Source organism: Notolabrus celidotus, chromosome 5, assembly GCF_009762535.1.
Source record: "Notolabrus celidotus isolate fNotCel1 chromosome 5, fNotCel1.pri, whole genome shotgun sequence".
Lineage (NCBI taxonomy): Eukaryota > Metazoa > Chordata > Actinopteri > Labriformes > Labridae > Notolabrus > Notolabrus celidotus.
Genome location: NC_048276.1, coordinates 10,533,126 through 10,551,395, shown reverse-complemented (window position 1 = coordinate 10,551,395; position 18,270 = coordinate 10,533,126). Strand labels below are relative to the sequence as shown.

The window sequence follows — 18,270 nt, the reverse complement described above, 5'->3', positions numbered from 1 at the left end:
CTCTCTGACCTGCATATTGATCCTGTTTCTGTCCTCTGTGCTAAAACCTAAGCTCCCTAATATGAGTCACAGTCAATCACCATGTGTGGATCCAGATTAGACTCCTGTAACATCTTCACATAATCTTACCACTGGTCCTGCTAGTTTTAAAAATCGAACAGCTTCATTCTTGTAGTCAGCAGGTACCCAGAGCTTCATCCTTCTCAGCGAGGATCTGCAGCATGAGTCAACACTGTGAGCAGCAGGAGGGGACTCGTCTGTTTTGGTATGTCCATTTACTCCCCTGTTTTCAGCTTTTGTGTATAACTCTCCCATGCTGAAATGAGATTCAGCAGAAAACAGAACTCAATCCCAAACGGAATGATTTTCATACACGGCAATTCTCCCTCAAACACTCAAAGAGGGAGGGGATTGAATCAATAACCAATTACCTGGAAAATAATCAATAACCTTGCTCTCTGCCAGTGAGAGCCGGTATTTACAGTATACTAGGGCTTTGCTACAAATCATACCTCTCCACCCTCGTCCCACCCTCGAGCTGAAAACTTGTCCTCAGAACTTAAAATACTGCAAAATGAAGGTTGGTTTTTTTTCTCTGCAGGATGAAAAATCAATACTGATCAACTAAAATTCCAATAAATACAGGTTCAAATACAAATGCCTCAAATTAAACACACTGTAAATGTAAAAAAAAAAAAGGCATCACCCTGACTGGAGGTGAATGCTGTGACAGCAACAATTCTAGTTTTGATCATGCTTTAAAGTAAAAGGACATCAACTTTTCAGCAACCATTGCAGAGCAGCTAACATCAGAATGTAACTGCTTACTGCCAGACCAGCTAGCTTGGTTAGCTAGGTAGAAGGTATAACTAGCTAGCTGGGTATAGGTACTCTCTGGCTAGCTAGAAATGTACCTTGTTGTATAAAGTAACCCTTCTTTGTGAAATGGTAGCTTGCTATGGGGTTCCGTTTGTAAAGTTGTGCACACTGAAAATAACATTTCCTCACAGTTAGCTCAAAACGTCATAAAAAAAACATGGTGCAAACTTTACAAGTCACTTTTTAAAATCACATTTAGAGCAATTTTTGAAATCTTTTTCACTTAATTCTAGGCTTGACAAATATATTTAAGTTAAAAACACTGTTAAATCTAAATGTGAAATGTTAAATATAAATGTTAAATGTTAAATATAAATGTTGATTGTTAAATCTAAATCTTGATTGTTAAATCTAAATGTTAAATCTAAATGTTGATTTTTAAATCTAAATGTTGATTGTTAAATCTAAATGTTAAATCTAAATGTTAAATGTTAAGTCTAAATGTTGATTGTTAAATCTAAATGTTGATCGTTAAATCTAAATGCTAAATGTTAAATCTAAATGTTAAATGTAAATGTTGATTGTTAAATCTAAGTGTTAAATGTTAAAACTAAATGTTGATTGTTAAATCTAAATGTTGATTGTTAAATCTAAATGTTAAATGTTAAAACTAAATGTTGATTGTTAAATCTAAATGTTGATTGTTAAATCTAAATGTTAAATGTTAAAACTAAATGTTGATTGTTAAATCTAAATGTTAAACCTAAATCTAAATGTTAAATTTAAATGTTGATTGTTAAATCTAAATGTTGATTGTTAAATCTAAATGTTAAACCTAAATCTAAATGTTAAATCTAAATGTTGATTGTTAAATCTTAAAATCTAAATGTTGATTGTTAAATCTAAATGTTAAATCTAAATGTTGATTTTTAAATCTAAATGTTGATTGTTAAATCTAAATGTTAAATTTTAAGTCTAAATGTTGATTGTTAAATCTAAATGTTAAATGTTAAAACTAAATGTTGATTGTTAAATCTAAATGTTGATTGTTAAATCTAAATGTTAATTGTTAAAACTAAATGTTGATTGTTAAATCTAAATCTTGATTGTTAAATCTAAATGTTAAACCTAAATCTAAATGTTAAATCTAAATGTTGATTGTTAAATCTTAAAATCTAAATGTTGATTGTTAAATCTAAATGTTAAATGTTAAATGTAAATGTTAAATCTAAATTTTGAATGTTGCTCTGCGATCCTAATATTTAGCTAATATGCAAATTCACACTGCTGCCTAGTGGAAGCACCAAAATCAAAGCTTCAATCAGAACCTAGTTGTTGTAATACTGCTGCAATACCAGGTAGCACCACAAGGTGTTGCCACCTTTCTGTTTTGGTCTCATAATTCAGACAAATTGCTACTTTCTGAGACCACAGTTTTTACGTTCTGACCGAGAGAGGACTCTCATGTAGTTGGTGTAAGCTGTCTATCTTCTATTTGTTGTGTATGCATAAATGGAGACCTGGCATCATAAGGTCGACTGTTCATTTCTGTATGATAAACTGCCGTGTGGAGATTCCCCCTTTGTCATCTTGAAGCTTTCTGATGCTACCTAGCTAGCTTGGATCAACTTTTAACAGCTAAGACTGCTAGCTCTCTCCACTTACACCAGTGGCGTTACAACTATCGACATTGAAACACCATTTCCAGTTTCCTGTCCTGAGCCTGGTGTCAGAGAAAAATGGCGGCTGTGTGATATGATCGCTTGTTCAGCTGCCTGGTGAGTACATTTTGATTCACTCTCACGGTTGAGCCACAACGACCCACTTTACCTGCTCACCGCCAAAAAGCAGTCCGGCTGAGACCAAATATGGAGCCAAAACAGATCGAGACAGAAATTAATTAGCTATCCAAAAAGACTTTTAAAGATGAATGGTTACTGTGTCATTACAGAAAGTGTTAACATGTAACGCCCTTTATGACTTCCCAACACCAACTTAAAAAGTGATGAAATGTAAGTGTTGTTTTCTAAACTTGATAGAATGCCCCATAACCTTCATTAAAGGGGCTATGAGGACTTTCCGTCGGTCGTTGTTTGCAGTGACACCTTTGGACTGAATCGGTAGTGTTTTCCGGGATAAAGACTCAATTTCCCATGAGCACCCTCGCCCACTGTCGCAAAGACGTGCCTCTTACCAAGGCGTGCATTTGTTTTGGGAGCAAAATATGGAGAACGGATCGTCTTTTTAACTCTACTTTTCTTCGTGCAAGACAACTTCCTGCAGGATTCAAAGCGACGAGGTAAAGTATTAATCTGTATTTACCTTACGTAGCGTTACTGTCTGAAAAGTGACAACAAGCAAACTTTGTAAACTCCGTAGTTTAGTTTATAAAGTGTGAGCAGACTATCTGTGTAGCTCCTCACAGCCCGGTGCCCTGAGACGAGTCTGAATAATGTAAATATACATGTTTTAATTCTTAAGTTCTCTTAGAGCAGTAAATCATTCACACACCGGTATAAACATTATATCCCGTCCACAGTCATCTTACTCTGACCTTGCTCAACCCTGGTTTAGCTGCTGTCTGTAACGATGCTTGACAGAAGAAGCTTTAGCTCATAGCTCATAGCTCATAGCATAGCATTGTAATACCTTATTCGTATGTATATGTTATTATCTATGTCGTAACCTTATCATCACAGTAATATATTCAAAGTATTTCGTTCATATGATTGTATATTTACATAGCAGAGCCAAAGTAAATAACTAAAGTAAGTTTGAAATAATAACCATTGTTTCTGTGAGAGTATCTCCATAGACCTCCTTTATGTACAGAGCTATTTGTATTATATGCAGATGTTCAATTTTACAGCCATTAGCATTATTTTTAAATACCATTTACTTTCATTTTAAAAATTTGAATTAGCTAACATGTATCTGCATTTATTTCACACACCATCTCAAAGCAGGACCTCAGCACTGAAACAGAGGGGACAACACACTCCTCCTCCAGCTGGACTGAACCTGAGCTTTCAGCAGTGGACAGAGGAAGGGGAGAGGTGTCAGTGTCAGAGGAAGGGGGAGAGGTTCTGCTTCAGGCCTGTGCTGCATGGAACGACACTTTGCTGCTGATGAAGACCCGGAGCCAGGCGTGGAACAAAGACAATACAGATAAACAGCATGCAGGCAGCATGTGTTGTGGCAGCATGGATTTTATCTGAGGGCAACAGAGTGGGGATCCATAGCTGCACTGTATGAAGAATTAGAGACACATATCCAGACACTCAGGGCCACTGCACTGGGTTTATACTCTGCAGACTAATATCAATTGTATAAAAGCAAGAAAGGTTAAACAAGCAGGTCATATCTACTTCTTACACCTCAATAAAACACACTGACTTGCTTCTATAATACCAAGTACTCTATAGTCATATTGACAATGTAAATTACTTTTGACATATTTAATATTTTACTTTGAGCCAAGTGAATGCAAATAAAGTTTGTTTTCTTTAAACAGTCTTGTGTTTTATTTTCAATATACAATATTTACAGTTCTTCACATTATTTACATATCTGTTACACGGTGTATGATGATACAACTTTACACTTTTCATACAGGCAGGTTCTGTAAGAGTGAAAGAGAAGATATAGTGATGGTTAGCAGAGGAACAAAAGGAAGCTTAGAGTGACTACGTGTCACATTTTACTCTAAAAGTAAAACTGTGCTGTGTGTGATGAACAACAGCGATTCTTTTATGATCAGCCAAGCTGCTTTATCAATATTCAGACTATGCTGCAGATATCAGATATATAATATTTAATCTTGTTTGTCATGTAAGTGATGCAAGAAAAATATGCCTACATGTGCACAATCTTCTCTGCGTTGGATGCATGCTTGTGCTAGTTCTGTTGTAGGTGGTGGAGGAATCCCAGGAAGATGTCCAAGTCTTCTTTGATCATCAGGTCTTAGTGTTCTTGTTTTGGGAAGTCTCTTCCCAGATTGCAATCGTCTTCTAAGTATTCCTTTCTGAAAATGAGGGATGTAAAGTTACATGGGAGACTACAGTTGTGCAGTCTTAAGGCTTCTTCACAGTAGATGCTCCATGTTTTGGTCGTCTTATTGTAGTAGCTTTTGTTCCCGACACAATACAGAATTTATAATTCAACGTTAGTGAATTATTTTTTCCTCCCATGTTTTTAAAATTCCACACAGGTAAATAGCAAATATTTTAGTAATGTTGTGTGTTTATGAATGCATTTTGTACTGAAGGCAGAGAAATGTCTAATAAGAAACTTTTAGTATTAATGCCATCACTCACATTGTTACCATCAGAGTCAGGGCTGCAGGCCTGTGGGTGCGGTGCCAGAGGAGTGTGCGCCTCATACACTGGTGAGCTGAATGAAAAGCATTTTGCAGCATACAAGAGGATGTGGTTCTGAAAGGATTCCAGGTCAGGTGTTGTGCTGTGCTGTATAGGGACAGACAGTTCATCAGTCATTGCCCTCATCTATTTTAGTAAGATTCATCAATTCATAATTTTGTCTTGAAATGCGTTTGTCTTACTGAAAGTTGGTAAACTTCTCCACATCCTTCAGTCAGCGTTTATCAGGGATGATGGATGCACAAGCCTGATGTGATGGAGAGCCTGTGTAAAACATAATGAAGAACATTGTAGGATTAACTCATCAGCTCAGTATTTGAGACTTCAGTGTAGAGATCTAAAACATGATCATATAGTCTGACAACTCACCTCACACCATCCATGGCTTATCTCTGCTGCTCTCATCAAGTGGCCCGTGGTCACAGCTTCCAAAAGAGCAGCGGTGCTGGTCTCTGACATGGAGGAGGACACGATGCCACATTATCTGAGGAGACATCACAGTGAAACACATAATGTATTGTTCAATAAAATCCTGGGAGAATACAGAATACTGAATCATACTTACTGACATCTAAGTGATAATGTTTAGTTAGCCTGTGGTTATGTATAATAGCATTTCAGGGTCTTGTTCACACTGAGGCAGAGTAATGAGTGAAGATAACTAGCAGACAAAAAGCTGGAGGGTGGTCAACATGACTTCTAACCCTCTGACTTTCAGAGCTAACATTAGGGGATCCTTGTGTTTTATCACTGTGTAGCTACATGCAACTTTGAGAACACAGTATGCATCTAATAACTCAACCATCACCACGTAGAGCACACAGACTACTGTGTTATACCTGCAGCATGTGGGGTTTAATGCACATTATCACAGACTACTGTGTTACACCTGCAGCATGTGGGCTGCAATGCTGCAGCATATGGGCTTTAATGCACTTTATCACAGACTACTATGTTATACCTGCAGCATGTGGGCTTTAATGCACTTTATCACAGACTACTGTGTTATACCTGCAGCATGTGGGCTTTAATGCACTTTATCACAGACTACTGTGTTATTCCTGCAGCATGTGGGCTTTAATGCACTTTATCACAGACTACTGTGTTATACCTGCAGCATGTGGGCTGTAATGCACATTATCACAGACTACTGTGTTACACCTGCAGCATGTGGGCTGTAATGCTGCAGCATGTGGGCTTTAATGCACATTATCACAGACTACTGTGTTACACCTGCAGCATGTGGGCTGTAATGCTGCAGCATGTGGGCTTTAATGCACTTTATCACAGACTACTGTGTTACACCTGCAGCATGTGGGCTGTAATGCTGCAGCATGTGGGCTTTAATGCACATTATCACAGACTACTGTGTTACACCTGCAGCATGTGGGCTGTAATGCTGCAGCATGTGGGCTTTAATGCACATTATCACAGACTACTGTGTTACACCTGCAGCATATGGGCTTTAATGCACTTTATCACAGACTACTGTGTTATACCTGCAGCATGTGGGCTTTAATGCACTTTATCACAGACTACTGTGTTATACCTGCAGCATGTGGGCTGTAATCATAGACTGTATGGCTATAGTTCACATTATGACAGACTACTGTGTTATATCTGCATCACAGACAGCTTATAGGTGCTAGCTTTGCTCAATACATGCAGCTAATGCTAACGAGCTAGCCGTGTGGCTAACGCGATTTGACCTACATACAGACGATTATTATAGTGCAATAAAATATTACATTGTGATTAACAACAGAAATGAAGCATTACATACCTGTTTCGAGGAAGAGGATCCACCCAGCATCTGTTTTCAGTCATTTTAACTCCTTTACTTCTCTCCATCTCTGAGAAGCTATCCTGAAGTGCTTCCGACTGGGCTCTGTCACTCTCCTGTTTGCTTTCTTTTGCTCTTCTGTACTTTCTGTTTACCAGTCCAGCTCCAGTTTCCAGCATAACTTCAAAATAATTCAAATAAATTGATTTCTTCAAGTAAAAGACCAGCGGTCACTTGTTGCTTCTCTCTCACTCTGCTCACGTCTCTCTGCTTCTCTCTGCTAAACTCAGCCGGTCTGCGTAGTGTAAACAAGGGGACACGCGGGTACTGCCTATATCGTTCCATTGTTTTGCGCGGGAAATGGTCGGGTCGGACCCTATGGGTCGGACAGGGATTTTTGAAATAGCATTTAGAAATGACCTTTTTTAGAGCTGATAATCTCATTTTATAACGTGGATTAAGAGCAGGAACATATATAAAGGTGAGATTATTTCAAGATCACTTAAAAAGTCCTCATAGCCCCTTTAATGATGAGTTATGGTGAATTTCATATTCACAAATGTAAACTGAAAAAATGCACCCCCTATTCCCCTGTTTATTTACAAGAACTAAAACTATACCTTGAATCCATTGAATTGATTGATAACAAAAAAAGGAATAAAACAATAGACATTTTTAATGAGTTTCTTGGAGAGGATTTCCCTCTTAGCATCTGAAATATTGCATATATTTTAATTTATATATTAACAAGAGTTATATGTCCCGCTTTTTGTTTTTTCTTTGTTTCCTTTTCCTTGTCTCTTGAAGTATTTGATTTGTCTGAAGCACATGTCTGTAGTGTGTCATTGTATTGTTTACCATGTTCAATAAAAAACTACTTTGTGGTCGAGTTTTATATTTCTGATCTTTAAATTATTTTAATCTTTTAGATTTTGTTGTTTTTATCTTCCTTTCTGTCATTTTTTTTTCTGTCACCTGACTGCAGGTTATTGTTTTTAATTTTTTTTTTTTTCAAGGTCTTCCTTACATTCTCTTTTATTGTCTTTTAGTTTCTTTCCTTGAACTGTGTAACCCTGTTTTGAAAAGTGCTAAATTAATAAAGATTATTATAATGGGACTAACAAAAGGGCAAGAAGCATATTGTTTGTTGAATTCTTCATCTCTGTTGTGATGTACCGTTTGTTCTTTACCCCAAATATTTTATTTTCCAAAACCTTCCATAATCTCCTGTATTTCCATTCCCCCTTAAAATGTCATAACCAGATGTTAAATTGAGCTGTAAAGATTTACAACTAATGCTTTTGAAAAAGAAAAGGGAATTTTTTTTTGATACTTCGAATCAATACCCGAATCAAAATACATAAAGTTTCTCTAACCTTGACTGATTGTTTGAAATGGCAGTGGGAGACAGTTTTTTCTACGACTAACTTCATTTCAATATAATCAGGATCAAGACCAGTGAACTCATGTATGTGTTTATTTGCTTTTGTTACAATCCAATAAATGATGCACTAAAGTGTATTCATTTTTAGGTCTGTAGTGTTTTTTTTTAATTTACTCTGCAAGGCAAAGATGTTCATGCAGCTATATAAGTCTAGGGACCAGTTGATGTTGTTGTTGTATGACAGTTTGCTCTCCAGATATGTTTCACAGTTTATCATACAAGTCATGCAATACCACAAATATTTTATTGAACTAGGCTGTTTGTTGTCAACTCAGGAAACTCTTGCTTGACATTTTACAAGTTACCTGACCAGCTGAGTAATCCTGCTGACTTTAAAACCTTACAATGACTCTCGTTTCTTGATGAAAGGGGTTAGCCATCACTGTACAAGCTGACCTTCCTCACACTTTCTCAACAGGAGTAGGGTTTTAAATTAGAGTGACCAGCAGATGGTGCACATGCATATGGAAAGCCTCGAGCTCCTTCTCATGTCCACATAAAGTCTGTGAGCATATAAAAAAACATCAACTAGGCTATGTTTCCGCCTTTAATCTGCAGTTTCTTATTCTTAAATGTGTATTGTTTTGTAAAACAGATTATGACAGGCTTTTGATAACGCTGCACACTGACAGGCACTAAGGGTGACCAAAGACATACATTTTTGAAAAAAATAAATAATGAAATATGGAGATACGAGGTTTCTGCCTGACAGCAGTGATATGAAAAAAAATGTTCCCAACTAAAAAATAAAACAATAAATATGTTATATAAGTAAAGCATTTTATTTATTTACCAGAAATTGAGTGGTTTGGAATTTATCAAAACAACTTGTCTTCTTTTGTCTGAATGTAGGATACACCACCTTTTTAACCCTTAGAACAAGCAAAGCAGAACTCTTGTGAAACATGCACAATGCAATGTTTATCATTTTAGTCTATACTCAACACCTGATTAAAGAGGTGAATGAGTATTCTACGGAAACTTATTTTGCAGCTGAAAGTTACCACTGAGAGTTTTCAGTCTGACCTTAACATTTTTATTAGTTTGTTGTTTTTCTTCCTGTTTTCTAGTTAAGTAGGATTGTGTGCAAAAATCAGGAATAGACAACTTTTTAACAGATTTAAGACAGTGGTATAACAATGCAGTTTCAAAATATAAGCCTTCCCTGTCCTCATACTGTAAATATTTGCAATAAACATATTGCTGAGCTCATCTTACACTTGCTCATCTCTATGTTTCGAGATACCATCCACCTTTAGTATCACACTGTTTTATGTGATCCCGTTAAATGTTACTTTATTGGTAAGAACACAAAGATAAGACCTCAAACCTTATGAGTACACAGTCTGCCTTTTGTCTCAATAAGAGTAAATGTATAACATGATTTTAACAGGCCTGGGTTTTATTGTTGAGTCAGGAGTTAAAGTTCAGAGTGAATGTGACAACCACGGACGTTCAAAGTGAGGAAACATAAATACTTTTATTGCAAAGACACTAATGAAAAAAAATGGGAGTGGAGGATTTAAAATGCAGTTTTCAGGGTCAGGGTGCTAAACACTCCTCAAGGCCAAGAGGAAAACTTCACATATCTTCCGGCTTATGCAAATTTGCTCATGTATCGAGAGTCAGATGGAGAGACGGGAATGCTTACACCTTTAATTTGAAGCTAGCTAGTAAGCAAGTTCAGGAAACAACAAGTAAACAGTTAGTGTAACTAAATCCACCTTCCAGTAAAGCTCATTATACATTGCACTGTATGTCTGTTCAGTCTGTACCAACACCAGGAAAAATAAATTCATAGGGGCTATTTCAGGACAAAGCCAGTCTAGCATTTCCCTTCACTGTCTTTGTGTTTATCTTAACTTAGCTAACTTGCTTAATTTACGGACGGATATTAGACTGGTAGTGGTCAACAAACTCTCATTTCCCAAAATGGGAAAACATTTAAAGTCAGTGTTAAATAGAATTAAATAAAAAATACAGGATTGTGCACATTAACAGAGAGGTGAAGTCTTCATGTCTCCTTTCACTTGAAGAAGCGTGGATGACCAGTTGTTTAGGACAGGGCCTACTTGCAGCACTGTCAAGAATGAAAAAATGTATCATCAAAACGTCAGTCTCATTTATATTTTCAGGCTGAATGTACGGTATGAATGCTTCAGTGTTACCTGTGCAATTTTTCTCCATCGTGAAGCAACAGCAAGAAGTGCAGTGAGGAACACCACCACCACTCCTGCTATGATGGGCATCATTGGGAACTTAATGGTTCTTTCTACACATGAGGACAAAGAAGAGACGTTACTTAAGTCACTTACTGCAACAATCAGGGAGCTGCATTAAATGCGTTAACTGACCTGTTGCTGTGACAGAGAAGACTTTTGTTTATTCGCCATACATGGCAGAGTTTGCTGTGCACTGATAGGTGCCTTGATGTAAGCTTCGATCCACTCTGCCAGTGGACAGCTCCATCATTGGTTATTGTGAAGCCGCCTTCAAGTAGATCAACTGTACTTCCATTCAGCATCCAGGACACAGATGAGACCTGTGGATTGGCATGGATATCACAGAGCAGGACCAGAACTTCCTCCTCCTCCACTGTGACCTCTTCTGAACCAGAGAGCCGAGGGGGGACTGAAGAGGAACATCACAGAGGAAACACTTAGATAAACTCCAGGGGTTTTAGTCTTGATAGTTTGCCTCTATTGTTGGCGTTTTGGTCCAGACTTGTAGGTCCAAAGGAATATTGTTATTAGGGCTGAACAATAAATACATTTCAGCCCAAGATCCACATTTATCATTTGACCATTCAAATGAAACTCTCGATACCTGAACCACAGTCACATTAAGGTATACTTGGATTCTTTGATATTCATTTGTCTGACTGTGGCTTTAGATTATACAGTGGCTGAGGAAGGAGAGGAGATCAAGAGAAATTGGGTTGACAAAGACCTGATGGTGAGAAATAACATCACTCCTGACTTCTGGAATTATTGAATTCAGGAGAGAGAACCTTATAAACACAGGCATGGAAAAAACATGCCAGAAACATCCCAGAAAAACAACACGAGGACAAAGGAACCTTAACTTAGAGACAAAGTTCTCCTTTAAACTTATATTTCTATTTATTGCACATGATTTTGACCTCAAATATTGAACAATTCTATCGAACATTGCAGATTTCCTTCATAAAGTACAGGCCCAATATGTATTTCAATGAAATTTAGCACAGAAATTAATTTCTTCCACTGTCTTCTAATGCCTCCTGTAAATAGCAGATGAGATCAGTGATAAACTAACAAAGCAGCTGGAGTTTCTGTCAACTCTCCCGTCCCAACTTACACCTGGTGCACACAGCTCACACCACACTCAAATTGTCACAGCACATTTCTCATCAACACAGTTGCCATGTTCATGCACACAGCTCCATGTTTTGGAGGTAGCCAATGGTCCTACATCCACCTGTCAATGTAGGCGTGCTGGTTTTAATTGAGGTGTGATCAGGTGCATTGCTGATCTTGAAATAGCTTCTCAACGCTTACCAGCTTGAGCTAAAGTCAACATCTCAGTATTTTCCATCCTTTTAAAGGATACATTCAGGATGCACAGGCATAATGTGTAGCATGACCTTTTGCAAAACAAGAAACTCCTGACATCCCTACACTGCTTTCAGCTTTGTTGAATGGTTGTACCGATGCTAGAAGAAAACACACCATTTTTCTCCTCCCTCGCCTGCGCTTCTTCAGAGAGCTCTGCTGGATTGCTGCTGCGCTTGTGATGGCTTACTGATGCACAAAGTCAAGCTGTGGAAGAAAACTACACCACAGCTGAAAATTGTTCAAGTTTCCAACTTGCTAAAGCATTTTGATGGCAATGTGCCAGGTGCAGGTGCAGCTGTTTTTTCTAAGATAATGGGAGACGAGTAATTGGTTCAACACGCCCAAATGAACGATCAGGAGACAGAAATGTCTTGTGTCACGTGCCACCTTACTTTGCACCGATGAGTAGTTTATCCTGCCGGGGTGGAAACACAGTAAATGCACCACTTGTTGTGTTTCATATCTCAGTTTGTTTGTGTAGTAAATGTCGAGTTTAACAAGCTGAGCTTTAAGGTATAAGTTTGACTTTGTTCATGCTGCAATCCTCACATCTCTAAATGTTTCTATTTAACCCACAACAGTGTCCAAGTGAGTGATTTACACTATGTTATGGTAATGTGGAAGCATGGGAGGCAAATCATGGAAACATCAAGTGGCAAAAAATAGAGCTCATGGAGTCAAAAATACTGCAGTTCCTCAAATGAGGATGGTCAGCAGAGTCCCTTTCTACTTTTAAGAGATTTTCTACTCAACTGTTCAGAGAACACGTAGGCACTTAACCTGACCCTTCTCCTCTTTGTCCTCAGGAGCAGAATGAATCAGAAGGTCTAAAACCCAGCTCTTATTGAATCTTTAGCACTGAATATTGAAAGATATTGTTGACTTGAATTATTTGTTGTGATTAGCTGTGGCTACATTATCTGTAAAAAAAAAAAAAAAAAACATAAAACAAAAAACAAAAAATAAAACCAAAACCTGGCACTTCTTCTGGCACAATGGCAGAACCTGTGGCCAATCAACTTGAAGCACTTTGTTGGACTCACTAAGGTTTTTCCCTCCAGTCTAAATTCTTGCTTGTGTAGTACGTCGCTTTGGACAAAAGCGTCTGCCAAATTAAAAGTAGTATTGTAGAAAAGTCCAATTGAGGCTGGCTCCAAAAGCCAAGGAGACCCCATTAACACTTACTTCAAAATGTCTACAGCAGAAACAAACAGCCTGGTACAAAAACACTTGTTGTTCTGAATATCTCACTTCTCCGTTTGTACACACAGTTTTGGGTTGTTTTTAACTCGTTCATTTTAAAGATATTGAGGTTACAAGTTTTGCATAATAAGGCATTATTTGGGGGTGAGGCTGACTTGACAGACAGGTGGTTGCATTGTAGCTATATGCTAAAGTCCCACCTCAACTCCACCTCTTTGCCTTTCTCTAGGTTGACCAAAAGTTTTGGTTGAGTCAGCATTTCAAATATGGCAGCCGCCATCCTGGAGCTTCAAAATGCCTTTTCAGAAACCAATGCCTGACATCCCTGAGACTACATCCATGTTTTACATCCATATAACAAGTAACCAACATGCTAATCTTTGGTTTGTAATGTATAAAATGCTCACCATTTTAAATACAATTAATAAACACATCAGTGGAACATCAGTGTCCAGACAAAAGGTTTGGCTTTTAATAACTGTCAAAGTATTCCAACCAAAATCTCAAGTCCCCATCTTGAAGTGGTACGAAAGAAAGATACAGGGGACAGGTTTGTCTTTGATATATCCTCTGGGAACAATGAGTGTCAAAATTTCATTGCAGCTAATTAAATAGTTGACATGCATAGTTTGGAAAAAAGTAGGGGACAGATTATGCCATCATCAGGAGTTGCTAAAAATGGGTTAAGTTTAAAAGTCATACTTTTTAAAGAAGATAATAGAGTAGAAACAGCTATCATAATTTATTAGAGACTCACATGTGACATCCAGGGTGATTGAGGCGCTGACTGTGGCGTTTTCCCTGAGGCGAAAAGGTGAAAGTAGCACCATTGTCTTCGGAGAGGACGGGCGTAACGCACACTTTGCTGCTACCCTTGGTGTTTCCTTCCTTAAGACTGATTGCAGCATCGTTCCTCAACCACATCAGCTCCTCTTCCGTCTCATGTCCACCCTCAGGCTGACAAAGCAGAGTCACAGTCTTCTCCAGCTCTGTCTGTATAACCCCCTCACTGTTGAAGGCTGGGGCAGACTCAATACGGACACCTTAAGAAAGTAAGAGAAGTAAGTTTGATTTTAAGGGATGGTTTAGTGAAACAGTGAAAGCTTAGATTGCACAAAAGTGGTGGCAAAAAAATAAATATTTAAAGACTTTAATTAGTACAAGTTTGACATTTAAACCAGAAAGGCTTACCTAATGTCTGTGTTGCACAGCACAGGAGCAAATGGAAAAGAGGAGGTCCAAACATCAGCTTCATTTTACTTTCCTCAAAAGTACCTGAGGTTCCAGGAAAAATAATTAAAAACCCAATCATACCAATATTTAGCTTTAAATGCATTAAAATGATATTTTTCACCTTTATTAATCATATTTGTCTTTTTATGTATCCTATTTTTAATTGCCTGTAGTCTCTTTTTTACTTGTGACATTTTTTAAAGGCACTTTAAATCATATTGTAGAAACATGCAGAAAAAAATCCCTTCCCTATAATCTGCTTTTCCCCCCCTGAGTTTTGTTAGGCTACCAATTTTTGATAATTTGTTTTCTAACTCTCAGTTAAGATTTAATTCCCAAATTGTCTTCTCTTTTTAGCAGATCAAAGTCACGTTAGGAGCAAAATCAGATGAATAGTCAACTGAATAGTTGAAGTAATCAAAGACACAAAGACATAATGGATTATTTAACATATGACATAACGATCAAGAAGTTTAAGTCAAAGTACACGAGGTAAAATTTGTTCTTAAATGTGCACGATTAATGTGTGAGCTTTAGAACAGATGTCTTTCTTAAACATTGTAGACTTTCAAATGGAGCTGAGATCATTTACATGAATCTAAATGATTCTTAAGCCTGTTGGTGCTTTTACTGATTGTTCTGGTTTGTGTTTTAACTTCAAGTTAATTGTAAACTTATGTTGGATTGCAGTGTACTTGGAGTGAATATTGTCAATGTTAGTTTCTTTTTTGAAGTCAGCCTACTAACACAGAAGTACCTGTGCTCTCTGACTTTAACCCCGTAAACAAGAAATCAAAAGAAGATATTTATGAATAAAAAAAACAACAACATACAGTTGTGTACTCTTTACCCCTTTCCATGTTAACCCAACAAGGTGGTACTTACCTGTCACTGGTAAACTCTTCTTCTGTGTTGTCTTTAGTGCTCCCTGTATGTGTGAATATGAGGATGTGGAGGATTGCTCAAATCTTCTCAGCTCTTATATACTTCACATGCAGATGAGGGCCCTTTATAACTCCCTCACTGTTTCTAAATGGGTTTCTCATAATTTCCCTTCACTCTTCCTGTCAATCCTCCCACCTCTCTTTTTTATTGTTGCATACCTGCGCACAGACAAGGAATCTTTTATTGACCATAGTCATTGCAAAGGTACTAAAATCTCTTGGGTGTGTATGTAAGGACTATAACACACGTTTTACAAGTTCTTGACTTGAGTTTTATTGGTGAAATATGTCTTTGTGAAAAACAATAACACATTGATGATATTGATAAAATTGATTATTCAGCTAATGCAAGAGTATGACACATCTTCTGATGGATCAATTCACTGTGAAAACCAACAAGTAGTTACAAAATCTATAAAAGTCAATGAATAATATAAAAGAGAGTAAGCTATATAAACCACTCGAATTCAGTTTTGGTTTAACTTAACTTGTTTGTGTGCACCTGTCTCCTGAAGTCAGACACGACTGAAATGTGTTCATGCAATTTTAATCCTCCTAAATAAATGGCGTTACTGGATGTTACCGTTATATATGAGGACAATGTTAGATCCTTTCTTCCTGTTGGTTGCAAATAAGCAAAGACCATAGTGTTTATTGGCAGAAAGGTCAAGAAATACAAGTTGGCTAAGAGGCAAAATGATGATAAAGCACAAGAATGTCTCTCCCATTTAATTCATGCACATGTACTGGAAGTGTCAGAGGTGGAAAGTTACTAAATACATTTATTCATGAACAGTACAACTTGAGGTACTCTTTAGATTAAATTGGAATTGGCCTTACCAAATGTAACTTGACTTACAAACTGCTGATTTCATGTGGAATTATGACTACTCATTAGTAACATTAAGAATATGTAACAGTCTGCAACTGACAGAGATCATTATTATAGATGGGTCCTTAATAAAAGAAAGGACATGAATACTTCTCCTACCCTAAAAGTTTGGAAAAAAGATAAGAAATGAAATGGACCAGTCATCACTTTGATTTCTAAGGTTTATTCCATTTACAGTTGTGTAAACAATAGAACTGTAAATGAGGTCTATCAATTTAAGAAAAGTGCATTTTTGACATCTATTCTACTACATCATTAGATTAGCCATAAATGTAAAGTGATGATAATAATAAAATGAAATATTTATTTAGGTAGAACTTCAACCCCAATGACCTGCCCCAATAACCATTTTCTGTCCACTTGGGGGCAGAAAAGTAACATTTAGATATATGTTATTAACATATCATCACCTCTACAGTTTTCAATTGGTCAGTGTTGCTTAATTAATGTCACTAACAGTCAAAGAGGAACAGAATCATTCAACTCATATGTTTGGCCATCTGATGATAAATACAATACAAACCCTTTTTAAACTCTGTTGTTGGTTTGTTCCATTAAATGGACAGAGTCCTGAAGCATATTCAAGAACACATTTTGTTCATAGAAATCAAAGACATGGACAGAACCATTGACATATTTACATAAACGCATTGACTAGCCGATTAGTACTTGGTCGTCGCCGCCATATTGGTAGTGGCATTCTGGAAAGACACACACATGTACATGGAAACATGCCTCCTGACTGTTTCTATGATCATAACGAACAGACCCACTACCAGCAGAAACACAGTCACATCACGCAGAAACCCGTATAATTTATTACAGACCATCGAAAATCCATCACCTCCAACTCCCAACACAGGCTCACTAAAAATGGCACTTTTTAATGTGAGATCCCTGTCAAACAAAAGTTTTATTTTGAATGATTTTATTTCTTCTAACAGCTTGGATTTTATGTTTTTAACTGAATCCTGGTTGCAGACCAATGATTTTAGCCACCTCGTCGAACTGTGTCCGCCTCACTATAGTTGTTTTAACCAGCCCAGGGCCACTGGTCGTGGTGGTGGTATAGTGTGCGTTTTTAGAAAAAGTTTTAAATGTCATCAAATCACCCTTGATGAATTGTCTTCCTTTGAAGCACTCACTTTTAAACTGTGTGGTCCCCATCCGGTTGTTTTTGTTTTAATTTACCGTCCTCCAAAACCTATTGGCAGCTTTTTAGCAGAACTCCCAGAATTTTTATCCACTCTTGTTTTAAATTATGACAGAGTTGTTTTATGTGGGGATTTTAATATTCATGTTGATGACCCGAATAATCATTATGCAGCAGATTTTTTTAAACATCACTATGTCTTTTAACTTTGAACAGCACGTGAACGGACAAACACATAATCGTGGTCATACTCTCGACCTTGTTTTTACCCTGGGCATGACAATATCTTCCATATCATTACTTGATTTGACTATATCTGACCACAAATGTATCGTTTTTAACTGTGATTCACCAGCTGTAGACACTGTTCCACCCCACTCACTGTGCTCTCGCATCTTCAACGAACATAGTGCCGCAAAATTCTGCCAAGTATTTGAAAGCCAATGCCCTCACCCACCCGTAAATTCACCTACCAATGACTTAACTGACCTTTTTAACTCTACGTGTCTATCCTTTTTAAATACCATTGCACCTTTTAAAGTAAGGTCTAAGTCAGCCAAAAGGAAGCAGCCCTGGATTGATGAAAATATCCGTAACAATAAAAGGAACTGCAGAAGGGCAGAGCGCAAATGGAAGAAAACTGGCTTACAAGTACACTACAACATCATGAAAGACCTTTTATCTCAATACAACACCTTGGTTAAGAATGCGAGAGCACAGTATTTCTCTGAATTGATTTTAACTCATCAACACAACCCTCGGTTTTTATTTAAAACGGTCGATCAACTTGTAAATCCAGAACCCCCTCCTGCCCCAGTTTTTAG

At 37.4% G+C, this 18,270-nt stretch overlaps 2 protein-coding genes and 1 long non-coding RNA gene across 4 annotated transcripts in view; 1 reads left to right on the top strand and 2 right to left on the bottom strand.

Moving 5' to 3' along the window:
* Positions 1-2,203: 2,203 nt before the first annotated feature.
* Positions 2,204-18,270, top strand: part of LOC117812821 (multidrug and toxin extrusion protein 1-like) — a 39,633-nt gene continuing 23,566 nt past the window's right edge. Inside the window, 1 exon segment of the mRNA XM_034683779.1 lies at positions 2,204-2,597. The gene's annotated coding sequence lies outside the window, so the exon portion shown is untranslated.
* LOC117812822 lies at positions 4,322-7,292 on the bottom strand. 2 transcript variants are annotated; one of them, XR_004631275.1, is made up of 6 exons: positions 6,982-7,292; positions 5,568-5,682; positions 5,381-5,462; positions 5,136-5,285; positions 4,679-4,843; positions 4,322-4,441 (listed from the first exon to the last, which is right to left on the bottom strand). It is a non-coding gene; the product is annotated as an uncharacterized LOC117812822 (long non-coding RNA). The 2 variants fall into 2 exon arrangements; XR_004631274.1 differs by having other exon boundaries at positions 4,322-4,843; positions 6,982-7,291.
* On the bottom strand, positions 10,494-14,627 carry LOC117812681 (transmembrane and immunoglobulin domain-containing protein 1-like). The gene is given in 8 exon segments (XM_034683591.1): positions 10,494-10,505; positions 10,594-10,697; positions 10,780-10,889; positions 10,891-11,056; positions 13,982-14,036; positions 14,038-14,267; positions 14,416-14,499; positions 14,579-14,627. Coding segments are annotated over 8 exon segments (774 nt in total). The 5' UTR covers positions 14,592-14,627.